This window comes from Leptonychotes weddellii, chromosome 1 (genome assembly GCF_054177405.1).
Source record: "Leptonychotes weddellii isolate Sample4059 chromosome 1, ASM5417740v2, whole genome shotgun sequence".
Classification (NCBI taxonomy): Eukaryota; Metazoa; Chordata; class Mammalia; order Carnivora; family Phocidae; genus Leptonychotes; species Leptonychotes weddellii.
Genome location: NC_138369.1, coordinates 190,659,518 through 190,673,218, shown reverse-complemented (window position 1 = coordinate 190,673,218; position 13,701 = coordinate 190,659,518). Strand labels below are relative to the sequence as shown.

The window sequence follows — 13,701 nt, the reverse complement described above, 5'->3', positions numbered from 1 at the left end:
TTGAGCTTTTGCTGGAAGACATCAGCCTAGGACCTGGAACCACACTCACTGGTGTGGGCGCGGTTCCCCAGCAAAGCCCAGCTGCACACCCCGCAGGCCTCTTACACACATCAGGGCCTGACAGAGCTGGGTTCCGCAGCAGCACTTCAGGGGTGGCGATCTAGGGCTTTCAGAAATGCTTAAAATATCATCGGAGTCATAGATCTCTCATCGCTTTAAAAAAAAAAAGGTTACGAGTACATAAGGTGAGATATGCACGGGGCCCAATCACTAACCTCAGAGCCCCATGAAGTTTTACAGCTGGACCACCACTCAAATCAAGAACAGGTCACCATCATTAGGTTGGAAGGTTCCCTCGAGCCCCTTTTCCCAGTCAAAACCCACCCCAAAAAGGTAACCCCTTTCTGCCCTCGGTCACCAGTGAGTGGCTGAACCTCCCACAAACCGAACCACACAGCACAAGCTCTTCTGTATGTGGCTTCCCTGTCGAACCTAACAGTGCGATCCAACCTGGCGGGGCCTGTCAGCAGCTTGTACTTCACTGCTGGGTCCTATGCCCTTCTACGAATATGCCACAGTTTATTTATCCATCCCCATCCACAGGTGTTTGGGTTGTTTCCAGGGTTTGGCTACCATGGATACAACTATTTGCAATACCACCCCCCTCTCTGGGGGAGGAAGCCTTCTCTGACTCAGCAGACCCCCAGCCCCCTGTGTACCAATCTACACAGAAGGATAAAGGAGGGCAGCATCAGTGGCCCCTCTCCTGCGGGAACCCCTGCAGCATCAGGGCAAGGAGAAGAGACCAACACTGGGTCTCTTGGGAGGCCTCAGGGCCCACGGGGCAGCCCCAGCCTCCTGTAAGATCCACGGAGGTGCAGCAAGGGGGACCGGGAGCATGGGCTGTCCATCAGGTGTTGGTGGCCTCCCAGTCCAGGTACAATCCGCTCACCAAAGGTGACCCGATCATAAGCCATGCTGCCTAGTAAAACAGCTGCACCAACTTGATCTAGTCCCAGGGAAAAAGAGCCAGGAAGTTAGTCAAAGTCAGGCCGTCCTGCTGGTTTACAAGCCCCTCTGAACACACCCTACTTATCTTTTGGTTGGACTCCTTCTTCTTGGGTACGTACCTAGGAACAGATCGCTGAGTCAAAGGACATTTCAGCTTCAGGAAACAATACCAAAGAGTTTTCCAAAGTGGTTGTTTCACCACGTGCGAGCTCCAATTTTTCTGTTTGATACTGTCGGTTTTTCTACAGGTTACCGTCATCCATTACGGTAGAGTTTGAGAATGGTTTAAAAGTCCCACGAAGTTTGGAAAAGAGGGCTCGTTCCACAGCCAGGGCTAGAACCAGTTCTAGACCTGTTCAAGCAATCGCGCTCACCTCAGCCAGCCAGTCTGGGAGCAGCAGGCCCGGGGAGGGGGGACACATATACCTCAGCAAACATGCAAGGAGTGCCCCAGGTCTCACCCAGGAGGCAGCAGCCCCCCAAAGTCCACACCCTACAACCCGATGCTGCCCAAACCCAGGAAGGATGAGCCTCAGCTCTGCTCTGAGGGGGAGCTCGCCCAGCAGTGCACACAGCTCTGCCGTGAGCCCAGGGGATGGGCTCAGCACCTTTTGACAATTCACATTCCCTAACAAGAAGGATGATGAGCACCTTTCCACAGCCTTCCGGGCCATCTGGATAACCTCTTTTGTAAACAACAGACTTTTTAAATTTTTTAATACAGGTCTCTCTCCGAAAGCACCACGCTCCTGTGAAACCCTCCGTAAGCCGAGACGACATAAGGCGAAGAAGCAAGTGCCGTTAGTTTACGTGGAAAACTTCTGAGCATTCCCAGACCCCAAAAATCACTTCTCCCAGGCTCTTCTGATCCCCAGGACATGTTTAGCTAATGGACACACAAAATCAGTCGAGATCAAGCCCAGATGCTCAGGGACGCAGCCGAGAGCCCCGGGGCCGGAGGCTGAGATGCCGCGGGTGGTTCGCGGGGCAGGAGGTGGGGGGCCGCGCTCGCTGCTCGGGTGCAGTCCGCCACCTGCACGGCGGCTTACTGGACACCCGCCGCTGGATGCGGTTTTCGCTTTTCGCCTTTTTTTCCACTAAGAGCGGAAATCCTCTCCGGATTTCTTCTGGTTAGTGAGGACAGGTATGAATGTAGGTCTTCTGTAGCAGTGAAGTGGTATAAAACAAACTTTTGAAAAATGGGGATACCTGCGTATCTTCTTTAGTTTCTTCAAGCCCCCCTTCTTTCCTAAGACTATTATCAGTAACCCCAAGAGCTGTTTTACCATTTTCTAAGCCTACAGTTAAAGGCCTTCTTTCTATTCTTTCTTTTGTTAAACCGACATCTTTTGCGAGACCGAACACTGAGAACACAGCATCATAAGGAACCCCCACGCGCCCACCCCTGCTGGAGACTCACAGGTGCAGCGGAGCCCCTCCGCCCGCCACGTCCAGCTCCGCCAGTCGCCATCCCCTTCACAAACCCATCCCTGGCCGGACGCCTCACAACCGACGGCTTGTGAACGCTGTACACAAGGAAGCAAAACGCGTACATCCTTGTGTGTCTGACTTCTCTCGCTCTTGTGTTGGGGAGACCGGCCCACTACACGTCCGTCTGCTTCCACTGCTGTCTGCCAGTCTGCTGTGCAAACAGCCCACAAGGATCGTCCCCGCGTACGTGATGGACGTTCGGGTTATTTCGTTTCCAGCAATTATGAATGACGCGGCCACGAGCATGCTGGCTCGTCTCTTGGGACGCGCACGGCATGTCTGTGTAGATGCCCGGGGCGGGACGGCAGGGTCCCGGGGCGTGCAGTGCAAGCGCCAGTTCCCACCCCCACTTCCCGCCCGCTCGCTGCCGCCCGCCGAGCCCGCCGAGCCCGCCGTTGCAGCCATCCTGGGGCTGTGCACTGGCCTCCACACACCTAGTTTGCACTTCACTGGAATGAAGCACCTTTCCATATGCTTTCTGGCCACTGGGATAGCTTCTTCTGCCTATTTTTCTATTGATCTGTCAGTCTCTTTTCATTGATTTGCAGGAGTTCTTCACATATTCTGGGAAGAGCCCTTCCCACCTACATATCCTGCTGGTGCTCTTCCACGCTGTGGCTCGCATCTTCACTCACGTAATGCTACCTGCCGACGGAGAGAAGTTCCGATTTCAGTGTAGTCCAGTCCGTTCCTCTCTTCCTTTATGGTCAGTGCCTTTAGTCCTGTGTCAGAAATATCTGCTAACCTCCAGGTCATGGAAATAGTCTCCTGTATTCTCTTCTAGAAGCTTCTTTGTCTTATCTTTAATGTTTGGATCAAAACTCCACCTGGAATTGTGTCTGGTATGAGATCGAGATTCATTTTTACATACAGACATTCAGTAGACCCACTGAATAAATTTTTCTTGAATCCATTTAGTTAAAATGTACTCCAACTGCCCTAGTCCTCCCCAGTGGATTATGACCTCAGCCGCTGGCTCTTCTCCCGCCTCCATCTAATTGTTGGCCTCCATCTGCCCCCCACCCCACCAGGTCCCACACCTTTCACGGCACCCTGGCCTCAAACCCGACTACGATTCCTTACCAGACGATGAACAAAACCCAGGCCTCAGGATGCCATACCAACACTTCCATAATCTCTTCAAAATCCAGCTTCTGATAGCTCTGTAGCCTTACCAGCAAGCCCTGCTTCACCCCTTAAGTTCCAGCAAGACTGAGCTCCTTCATAGTTTCTTCACTAAAACCTTCTTTGCCTTAAACACGCTCTCACATTTGCCACCACAAGCCACATCTACCTGGCAGATCTCACTCAACCTCCTCATTCCATTAAAACGTAAACTCCCCCGGATGGGGTTTGGTCTATCTTGCCCTCTGCTAATAATGCAGTGCCTAGAACAAATGCTTGCTTGGAACAACACAGGTGCCCCGGGAATATCTGTTGAACGGAAGAATCTTTTAAAACCCAGCTCATACAAGACCACCTCTAGAAACATTCCCTAGCACAAAGTAGGCGCCATGAAAACGCTCACTGAACTGAACTGAAGCATCCACATGCAGGGATGGGACCTCTGCATCCTTGATACTCCTCCTGTACCCAAATGTTCTTCTCTGATCACCTGGCGACACTGCTCTGACCCTGTTCCCACAGCCGGCTCAGTGTACTCGACCGTGAGCTTCCCGCGTCAGGAGGGACCTGCTTCTTCCTCATCTGCGTGCCATGCCCCCACCCCATGTTTACCACAGTGCCCTGCAGGCAACCAGCTGCCTCCCTAATGACACTTGCCAGCCCTTCTTCTCTCCTGAGAGCCACCAACCCTCACCGGTTCTTCCTCAGCAACACCTCCGGCATTTACCTGTCCTCCTGTCCATTCCTACTCCTCTTCCACGTCAGGTCCTCACGGCTCCAGGTCACGCAATGACCCCTGCCCCTGTCTACCGAGAAGCCCCAAAGAGCTTCTGGAACACAGCAAGCACTCAGGGACCCTGAGCTACACTCCTCAGCGACGCCTCGGCTTCTGTCTTCTGCTGAGCCTGAACCTCGGAACATAGATCCAAGTGGCCAGCCTGGAAGGCACCCCTTTTCTGTCTCATCCAGTTTAACCTGGAAGCTTCTACCACATGCAGCGCCTGCTCACAGACTGGTGGACTGGCCGTGATGGCCTCTTGTGCTTAGCTCTGGCCAGTCTCTAGACCAGGTGGCTCTTCTGGGATCCTGGTCCTACTTGGCCTACCCCATGTGGAAGCATAATCAGAACCAAAGCTGACAAAAGACAAATCAGTACTGAGGGAGACCCACGTTTTAAAAAATCATTTGGGAAGTCATCATAACAAATATATAATGGTCTTGTAGAAAATATCTTTCTTATATTCTCACTTACAATTTGGTAAAGATTAAAATATACGCACATGACTACTTTTTTTTTCTTACCAAAGATGCAGGGAAACAGGCACTGCTAGTGTAAATGAAAAATGGGAAGATCTTTCTGGAAGGCAATTCGACAATGTATACTAAAAGCTTTAAAAACAAGTGTGTCCTTGAGCTAGCAATTCTACGTGTATGAATACATCACATGTAGACAGATGGACGAGAATACACACTGATTCAGTTGCAAATAATTCTGAGCAATACAAATGTTCAAAACAGGACTGACTGAATGAACGCACTTCCTCTGCAGACAGAAAGGCCACAGACCAAAAAGGACACCTCCTGCTGTTAGAATAAGCATTCTATCTTCCAAATTCACAGAGACAATATATTCAATGTTTGGTAAATGGAGGGCATTTTTTTTAATGTTGTAGGAAAGAAGAAATACCCTATGAACGAGTCATCTGAGCTCATGAAAAACTGCTACACTCTGGACATCACTCCTTGATCCCTATCGGCTGTACGGGGCAGCTACAATGTGCATTTTTACATGTTTTCAATCAGGGCAGCTGGCCCAAGGCTCTTCCCTGGCACCCCTGGCCCGGCACTCCACGTCCCACTACAGAGGTGGGGCTTGTTCCCATGGCATCCAGCTTGTTCCCATGGCATCTGGCCTCCTACTCTCAAAGAAGATACTTCAAATCAATGGACAAATCAACCAGAAGGTTAGCAGGATGTGTTTTACAAACCATAGAAGCAAATATACATAGCCTTTTCTGCTAAAGAAATGTCACAATCAGAAATGCAGGAAGGGCTGTAATACTTAGGCTTTGGGCTTAAAAGGATTAACAAAAGAAGCTGAGCCCTACAAGAACTACACCCGGGCCCAGCCTGCAAGCTGGCTGAGCCCGTGGCCTCTCCGTGCACACAGCGTTGCCCCCAGCCCAGGACCGCACCATGTTGAGCCCCCTCGGGCCCATGTCAGAAGCCACAGCTCCACACTGGCCTCCGGCCACCGATACAAAGGTGAAAAACACCCCACCAAAAAGCTAGCCCCGACACCAGGAAATGAGTCTATTTTTTAGAGTAAAATTAAATGTATAGAAAATGTAAATAATTTGGGGTCTTTTGAATTTTGAATATTTCCACAAAAATTTAAAAGAAACTCTAAGAATAATACTTTTCCAGGTAACTGCCAACTAAAAAATGTACTCAAGATAAAACAACGCTCCCCCCGGAAACCAACCTCCAGAAAGAACCTGAGATGAGAAAGCTGAGAGAATAATTCTGTGCCTGAAGTACCATGGGGCCTCCACAGTCTTACAACAGTGCTGACACGCACGTTCACACGGACTCTCTGTCTTTGGAAAGAAATATTCGAGAAGATGCTACCAAGGAAGGTCACGCTCAGACCTGACTGGCACAAGGGGCTGACGCACGGCAGGCAGCGTGAAAAGCTCAGCTCCCTGGACACGCTCAGCACCCACACGGCAGCTTCTGTTTGCCTCCATGGATGGAAAAGGGGGGCTTAAAGGGGCAAGTAAATGAGTCACGGTCCCTGGCGGGGAGGCATGGGGTGGGGTGGGGTCTGAGCGCAGACCTTCTGGCTCCAGAGCCCACCCTCCATGCTGGACTGTCTTCCTAAAACCTGACCCTCACAAAGTACACCTGACAACCAGATTAGAGTCAAACTGCTGGACAGCAGAGGGGACGGGAAGAAGCTCCCAGCAGAGGACCACAGTGGCCGGCATTCACGTTGGTGCCGACCACACGTGAGCGCAAGTGTTCCACGAGGACTGTGCAGGCTCACCCGTGGGATGAGCAGAGTTGTGTCGACAAAAGAGGTTGGTAGCTCGTGCCCCGGGCAGTTCAACAGGCACAGCACGCTGCTGGGGCCCAGCTACTGTCCACGGCACTCATGTGGCAGGGATGCCGAGGGATGGCAAGGCAACAGAGCAGCCCCACCCCCATCATGTGCAGCACGAGGGGACCAGGGAACAAGAAGTTGGGTCGTTAGGACAGAGAGAGAGAGAGAAAGCAAACAGTGGGCAGCGTGTCCTCACCCTGAATTCAGCTCTGGTCAACTCATCTCAGGCAGGACACAGCAGAACCAGAAAGGTGCAAAGTACAATCAACATGATTCATAGTGGGGGACAGCCCCCTCTCGAGGAACGGTCGAGAGGACGATGACCATTCCACTCAGAAAAGAACAGAACCAGGGGAAAGAATACTACAACGTATGTGAAGTGCATCCCACAACACAAAGCCCGGGAAAAGCCCTCAGTGAACATCCGCACCAGAGGCCAAGAGCCTAGAGGATGGACTTACATCATGCCGCCGTTCACACGGACTCTCTGGAGCCAGGAGCGTTTCCGAGTACGAGCCCCACCACCTGCTCCTTGCATGCTTCTCTTTCCAGCCGAGAGGACAGTTTCCATGCACTCCTACGATGGCTAGAGGTAGCAAGGAGCTCAGCAGACAAGGCAAGGTGGGCAGGAGGACCCGCTATGCGTGCTGCTGTGCCGCGAATGAGTGGGACACCACGCATGTCCCCACGCAGCCTGCCTGCACCGTCTGGGCATGCCGGAGTGACCAGGGATCCATGCTAGGACGAGGATGCCTGTGAGCAGCAGGAAAAGGCTTCCCTACTCCTCCCCTAGGCTCCACTGTGCCCCCAGCAGGCCCTGCAGATCCGGGGAGCTGTATGTAACGCATCCCCAGGCTCCCTCACCCTCCAGCTTCCAGAACGCTTGGTGGAGCTGGCAGGAGATGGTAGCAGGTGCCCAGCTGGGTCCCTGCACGGTCAGCGGCCCCTCACCAGGAGGGCCCAGCCCCTCAGCGCGGCGGCAGCCACTCCGGCAATGTTTCCTCGCCTCTCTGCCAGTTGGCTGCCGTGCTGTGACAAGGCAACCTCCTGGGGCAAGAGCAAGAACTTCCGACAGATTCTAATCCTTCAGGTTGTGACGGGCGGGGCCCAGCACCAAGGGGCTGGCTCTGCACCACCCTCCAGGGTTTCCCACCCGCGCCCTGGGCTGCATGACAGTGCCTCCTGATGGACCCGCCCGGGGTTACCCCAGTCTGACGGTGCTGAGTGTGAACCACGTGGACTCTAGCACAGAGCCTATTTCTCCCCCATCCGCTAAGATGACGAAATCTCTAAATCAGGTAAAATATCTAGGCACACATGAGCACAGACAGCCCTGTGCCCCCCTGCTCCGTACGGCCAGATTGGAGCAGCCAAAGCAGGTCACCCAAGTCCACGCGGTTCGACGGAGCCACAGGAGTGCCCTCCCATGGCGGAAGATGGTGTTTCCCTCATTTGCTTGATGAAGTATCTAGGCAAGAAAAATAATCTGATACAAATTCTTACATTCACGAGTGTGTGGCTCAGCTAGGCTAGGCGTTTCTCCTTTAGAAATTAACTAACAGGGGCGCCTGGGTGGCTCAGTCGTTGAGCGTCTGCCTTCGGCTCAGGTCATGATCCCAGGGTCCTGGGATCAAGCCCCGCATCGGGCTCCCTGCTCCGCGGGAAGCCTGCTTCTCCCTCTCCCACTCCCCCTGCTTGTGTTCCCTCTCTCGCTGTATCTCTCTCTGTCAAATAAATAAAATCTTTAAAAAAAAAATAATAAAAAAAATTAACATAATTTCTCTTCATTTGGGTAAAAAAAAAAGTTTCTATCACTTGATTATTTCAAACTAAGTGTTGAGCCTGTTCTTTAGCACTCTAGGATACAGAGGATGAAAGTTACTCATTATGAAAGCCCAGCTTCACCAGGGTTTGGCTAGTGCAATACGATTACACTCAAGGACCCTGTTCAACTGTGCCCCTGGGACATGCCGGCAGCGGCAGGACAGAGCGCACGAGCCCGGCATGCGGCCTGACCCTGGACAACCCTTGCGGTATGTTGCTGGGTCAGCCACCTCCCCACTTCCAGGCCTGCCTTCTTCCTTTGTGAAATGGAGTTAAAGCGTTCACCTCATTCCTAATCGGGGAATGGGGCGGGGTGGGGTGGGGGTGTCTGTGAGCCCCCCGAGATGATGTGTAACCCTGTGTATGTGCGCAGATGCCCCTTTCTGGGCAGAGAGGTCACTGAAACAAAAAAGGGGAGACCCCCCACCCCCGCCCAGACTAGACAGTCATGAACGCTCCCTTACTTCACTAAAACGTGCCTGATTCTGTGAGCAGCAGGAGCGCAGGAGCCCGGGGACTCGATCCTTAAAGGCCAACACTCCGCGACCGACGCACCGTACACGCCTCTCTCACGGGTTTCACTCGCACACACGTGCACACGCGCACCCGTCACGCACCCTCCCGACACTTCATGCTACTAATTCCGGTTCGTCACACTGTTACCGTGTGTTCACGTGCAAAACAGAAAGGCGGCTCGGAAATCAAGTGAAGGCCCGCCCACAAGGCCTCACGCCGTGTGTGCGGCAGGGAGCCGTCTTCCTCGGGGGATAAAGCCGAAGTGCTCTCAAAACCTCACGGGAAGAAACCGATCCAAGAGTCTTGCTCTGGGCCGACATGAACTCCCCCACGCTGAGAGCAGAAATGACACTTCTGAACAATTACCCAATCGGTGTAAAGAGTAAGTACACAAATAACAGGCTACAAATGCAGGACATTCAGGAAGAGAGAATTCTTTCCTACAGCACAGACAGTTCAATGCCTGCGATTCGCGATTCAGGGTTTTGGGTTTGAACAACGAAGAAACGAGTAAATTGGGAAAATAGACTCACTTCTAAGAGCTTCAGCTCCTGCACACAGCTGTGCAGCAGCTCTAGGGCGCGCTGAGCCACCTCCCACGGCCTCTGCAGGAAGAGGAGCAAGGTGCACTGCCGAGAGAACAGGTAACTGCGCAGATCTAACAGGGTGGCTTCTTGCCTCTGTATCAGTTCACGCTTCTCCATATCTATGGGCTTTCGGAGGATCAATCCATTCCAGCTCTTCACCGGCTGGCAGAAAAAAGTCAGCCAGTTGGCACCATCTAAACAAACACACATCATGAAAGGCGCTGACTACAGATTACTTCACCTTCCTGAGATTCTTGCTCAAGGCCGTGAGACCTCACGTACCAACAGGCAGCTCAACAACCAGTTACTCCCTGACCACGGGCCCGCCCCCTTTCCATGGGCATGGAACCAGGCTAGTGATGTGGGGACAGGGTAGCTCCCACGAGTATTCCCACTCGGTACATGGCAACCGATGATGAGCACAAGGCAACATGACCTAGGCCACAAGGCACACGGGTGCACCATGTCCAGAGGGTGGTGAACAGGTCGGGAGGCAACTGGAGACTGCCAGGCTAAGGGGTCAGGGAGGCCTCAGGCTCTGTGCTCAGTCAGCTCTGAGAGAAGGCACCGGGCCTGGGTTGGAACGTACTGTGCCAGAGAGCAGCCCATTCACGAGACCGTGCTGGTCTTTCTGTCTCCCTTACCGAAGCCTCACACCTGTCTCTAACTCAACCACGTCAGCTACCCAAATCATCTCCTGGAGAAAAGGACAGTAGGCACAAGGAAGAAGCAGCAGCGGGAAGCAGAAGGGAAACATTCTTGCTTGTCAAAAATTTCCAGCGAGGCTCCCCAATTCTAACTTATAGCCCCAAACTCAAATATGGCCTTAAAGTAAGCATAACAGCCCACGATAACTAGTCATTCAACCCATATGGCAAAATATAATCTATTTTCCTCACTCCAAAAGAGAGCTGCCGTACCAGGTCATGCTGCATTCCCACCAGGAAGTGACTCAATATTGGCACACTGATGTTACTAAATATCTCAAGTGCCAACCACAACTAACAGCAGCCTTTACTGACTGGAACTTATACTCAGAGCTGCTGAAGCCCCAGAGTGCCTACACCAGCAGACCCCTCTGTTGGCCCTCTGCCCAGCGTTCTCCTGGCTCCCTCTCACATGTCATTCAGGCCTCTGTGTCAATGCCACCTCCTCAGAGAGCCTCCCAGCCCACACTAAGATCACCCAGCACCTACCGTCACACTCTGCCCCTTCACCTGCAACCCCTCCTGCGGCCTGCACTCATTACAACTACCTGACTTGAAGTTTTTTTTACTTCTACACCTGTTTCCCCTTCATGTAAACTCCATGAAGGAAGGGGTTTTGTTGGTTACCTACTATATCCAGAACAGCGCCTGGTCATATGGGACTCTCAATAAGCATCCATTAAATGAACAAACAAAAATGAACAATCTTATCATTGAGCTGCAAAACGTGGTTCAAGCTTACTTTTGGACTCTAATTTGTCCCAGATTTTAAAACTGAGAGAACAAAGAAATTATGCGAAATACGACATAAGAAACATGTAAGATACCTAAATACGTACAATATGGAGATGTGAAATATAATTTTATCTCTTCTCAAATTTTTAAAGTTTAATTGGTAAATACTTTGCTCTGGTTATGTTTACATTTGTGTCTTAGCAAAGTAAGAGATCCAAATCTGAACTTCCTAAAACTTGGTTTGGAGAAAAAACCAACTGGTGCCATTCATCATCATTTCTAGAACAAAGACAGTGCCCAAGCTGACTGTCCCAGCACCTCATCTTCCTACAGGTTTTCTAACAGACACTAGGGTTCCTTGAAATCACTCCTTTCTTCAGACACCATATCAGGGTTCTCTTAAAAAGAACACCCAACAAAGATGTCTGTTACCGCACTGTGTGTGGTGGTCAGAACGGAGACAACCCAAATGTCCAAGACCAGGGGCAGCTGGATTAACCCTCATGGGTCCACACTGTGGAGCACGATGCAGCTATTAACGAACATACCTTAAAACCTGACCTGTTAGCTTGGAACAATGCCCACGATGGGCTGTTAACAAGAACAAGCTACAGACAAATGTCTACATAGGATGATGCCATTTCTATCAATATAGGTATCACCCAAAACACAGTGAGAACAATTATGAACTTTTTTCTCTGTATATGGTTTCACTGTGCTAATTTTGTACTTCTAAAATAATTCAAGACTTTAAAATTTTAAAAGAAAGATGAACACCCATTACAGTGGTGCCATTTAAAACTCTGCAATGAGCACTCAAACATTACAAAGACAGATTGTCAACAGAAGTACAAGATCCCACTCTTACGCTAGCAAGGAGGCACAGAATCAGAAGCATAACCAGCCAGCTCTAAGTAGGAGAAAAGACTCTTTATACCTGAAAAACACCCTCTTCATAAATGCTTTTCTTGCTTAGGATGCTTCTAACAGTGAAAGCGACTAGTTCTTAATTCTCATATCATTTCCTATTAGAACTATAAGAATATATCCTATATAATTTGCACAAAACAATAAAAGGTGATTTAATCATTAAGCAAATAAATAATGGCAGCTTCTAGACTATTTAAGAGTGGGGAAAACTATACTAAGAAAAGAATTTGCTTCTAAAAGTGCACTACTCACCCCCAGCACCAAAGTTGACAACATACTGAGAAAACAGGGCATCCAGTTCGTCATATTGTACCAGGGCATCTTCAAATTGTTGCAGCATCTCAAATACAAAGGCAAGTTCTTCCTAGTTACCCCAACAAAAGTTTTTTAAAAAGCAAAAATGTCAATCAACTTTTTGAAACAATGCATTGCTATTAAAGACGACAACAGAGAAAAAGCATGCAGCATTAAAAGTAACACTTCTATTATACTAAGTAAACATCAACTTCATGACCATAAGGTGTTAACATTCACAAATGCACAAAGAGGCAGCCAGAAGGAAGTAGGAAAAGGCCACCATGAGCCCTGGAACCATCCACGGCCCCTCAGCAGCAGGGACAGGACCGGGCACCCTCTATGTTTGGTACTGTCCTTGCCTTCCTAGACACACGCTTTTTAATTGGCATTCTTCTACATGGAAGAGCTGAACCTTCTCCATTTACTAATCTAACCAGCTATTTATATCTATGAGGGCTCATGGATATGAATTGTATTCCATGGGTTAAAATCCAGTTCTATCATTATTTTGTTGTACAAACTGTTCCAGCTTTGGCCATTAGGAGGCTCCTTTAGGTGGTGCTAACATCTTTTGATGGACCTCCATCTTTTTGGGGGGTACTTCCTTACTTTCTGGTAAGCTTTATTCCTGGTCCATCTTGTATTTTCCCTACGCCAGCCCTGGATTCAACCACTTCTAGAAGGAACCCTGGCACTTATTGTTAAGAATGGAGTTTATGGGCACCTGGGTGGCTCAGTTGGATGAAGCATCTGCCTTTGGCTCAGGTCATGATCCCAGGGTCCTGGGATCGAGTCCCACATCGGGCTCCCTGCTCAGCAGGGAGTCTGCTTCTCCCTCTCCCTCCATTTCCCCCACCCCCGCTTGTGCTGTCTCTCTCTCTCAAATAAATAGGATAAAAAAAAAAAAAAAAAAAAAAGGACGGTGTTTGGAAACCAAGATTTTGGCACTAAGTGTGCTTATGTTACTGAGAAGTCATTTTTCTCTAGGCCCTGTCAGAGGACAGGTGTATAATCCTCACACACATGCATCTCTATTTCTGATCCTCCTATCTCAGAGTCCAATCCCACACCACTGGGTTCACTTGGATTCCCCCTCTCCTTGTCTGTAGCTCTTAGAAACCAAGTTCAATAAGCCTGAAAGGTGAAGTGACAGGGTCATCTGTAAGGTCTGTAACAGGTCAGTCCTACAGTGAGCTGTGGATGGGAGCAACTCCCTTATGTGCACCCCGTCGCCCAAACACCACTAAGGTGTAAGCAACAGGGTCAGAGACGAACATCGAAATTTCTAATCAGAGTTGGTCTTTTATTTGCTTGAAGTATTATTTCTTCATTAATTTACACACAAGTGCAATTTAAATACAAAAATTAGGGT

General features: G+C 50.2%; 1 protein-coding gene across 3 annotated transcripts in view; it reads right to left on the bottom strand.

Moving 5' to 3' along the window:
• TRAPPC10 (trafficking protein particle complex subunit 10) overlaps window positions 1–13,701 on the bottom strand; it is an 88,978-nt gene that overhangs the window by 33,681 nt on the left and 41,596 nt on the right. For all 3 annotated transcript variants that reach the window (XM_081800679.1, XM_081800683.1, XM_081800685.1), the window contains 2 exons: window positions 12,285–12,396; window positions 9,607–9,854 (listed from right to left, as the gene is read on the bottom strand). In XM_081800679.1, the coding sequence (XP_081656805.1) occupies window positions 9,607–9,854; window positions 12,285–12,396 (360 nt within the window). The remainder of the gene's footprint in view (window positions 1–9,606; window positions 9,855–12,284; window positions 12,397–13,701) is intronic.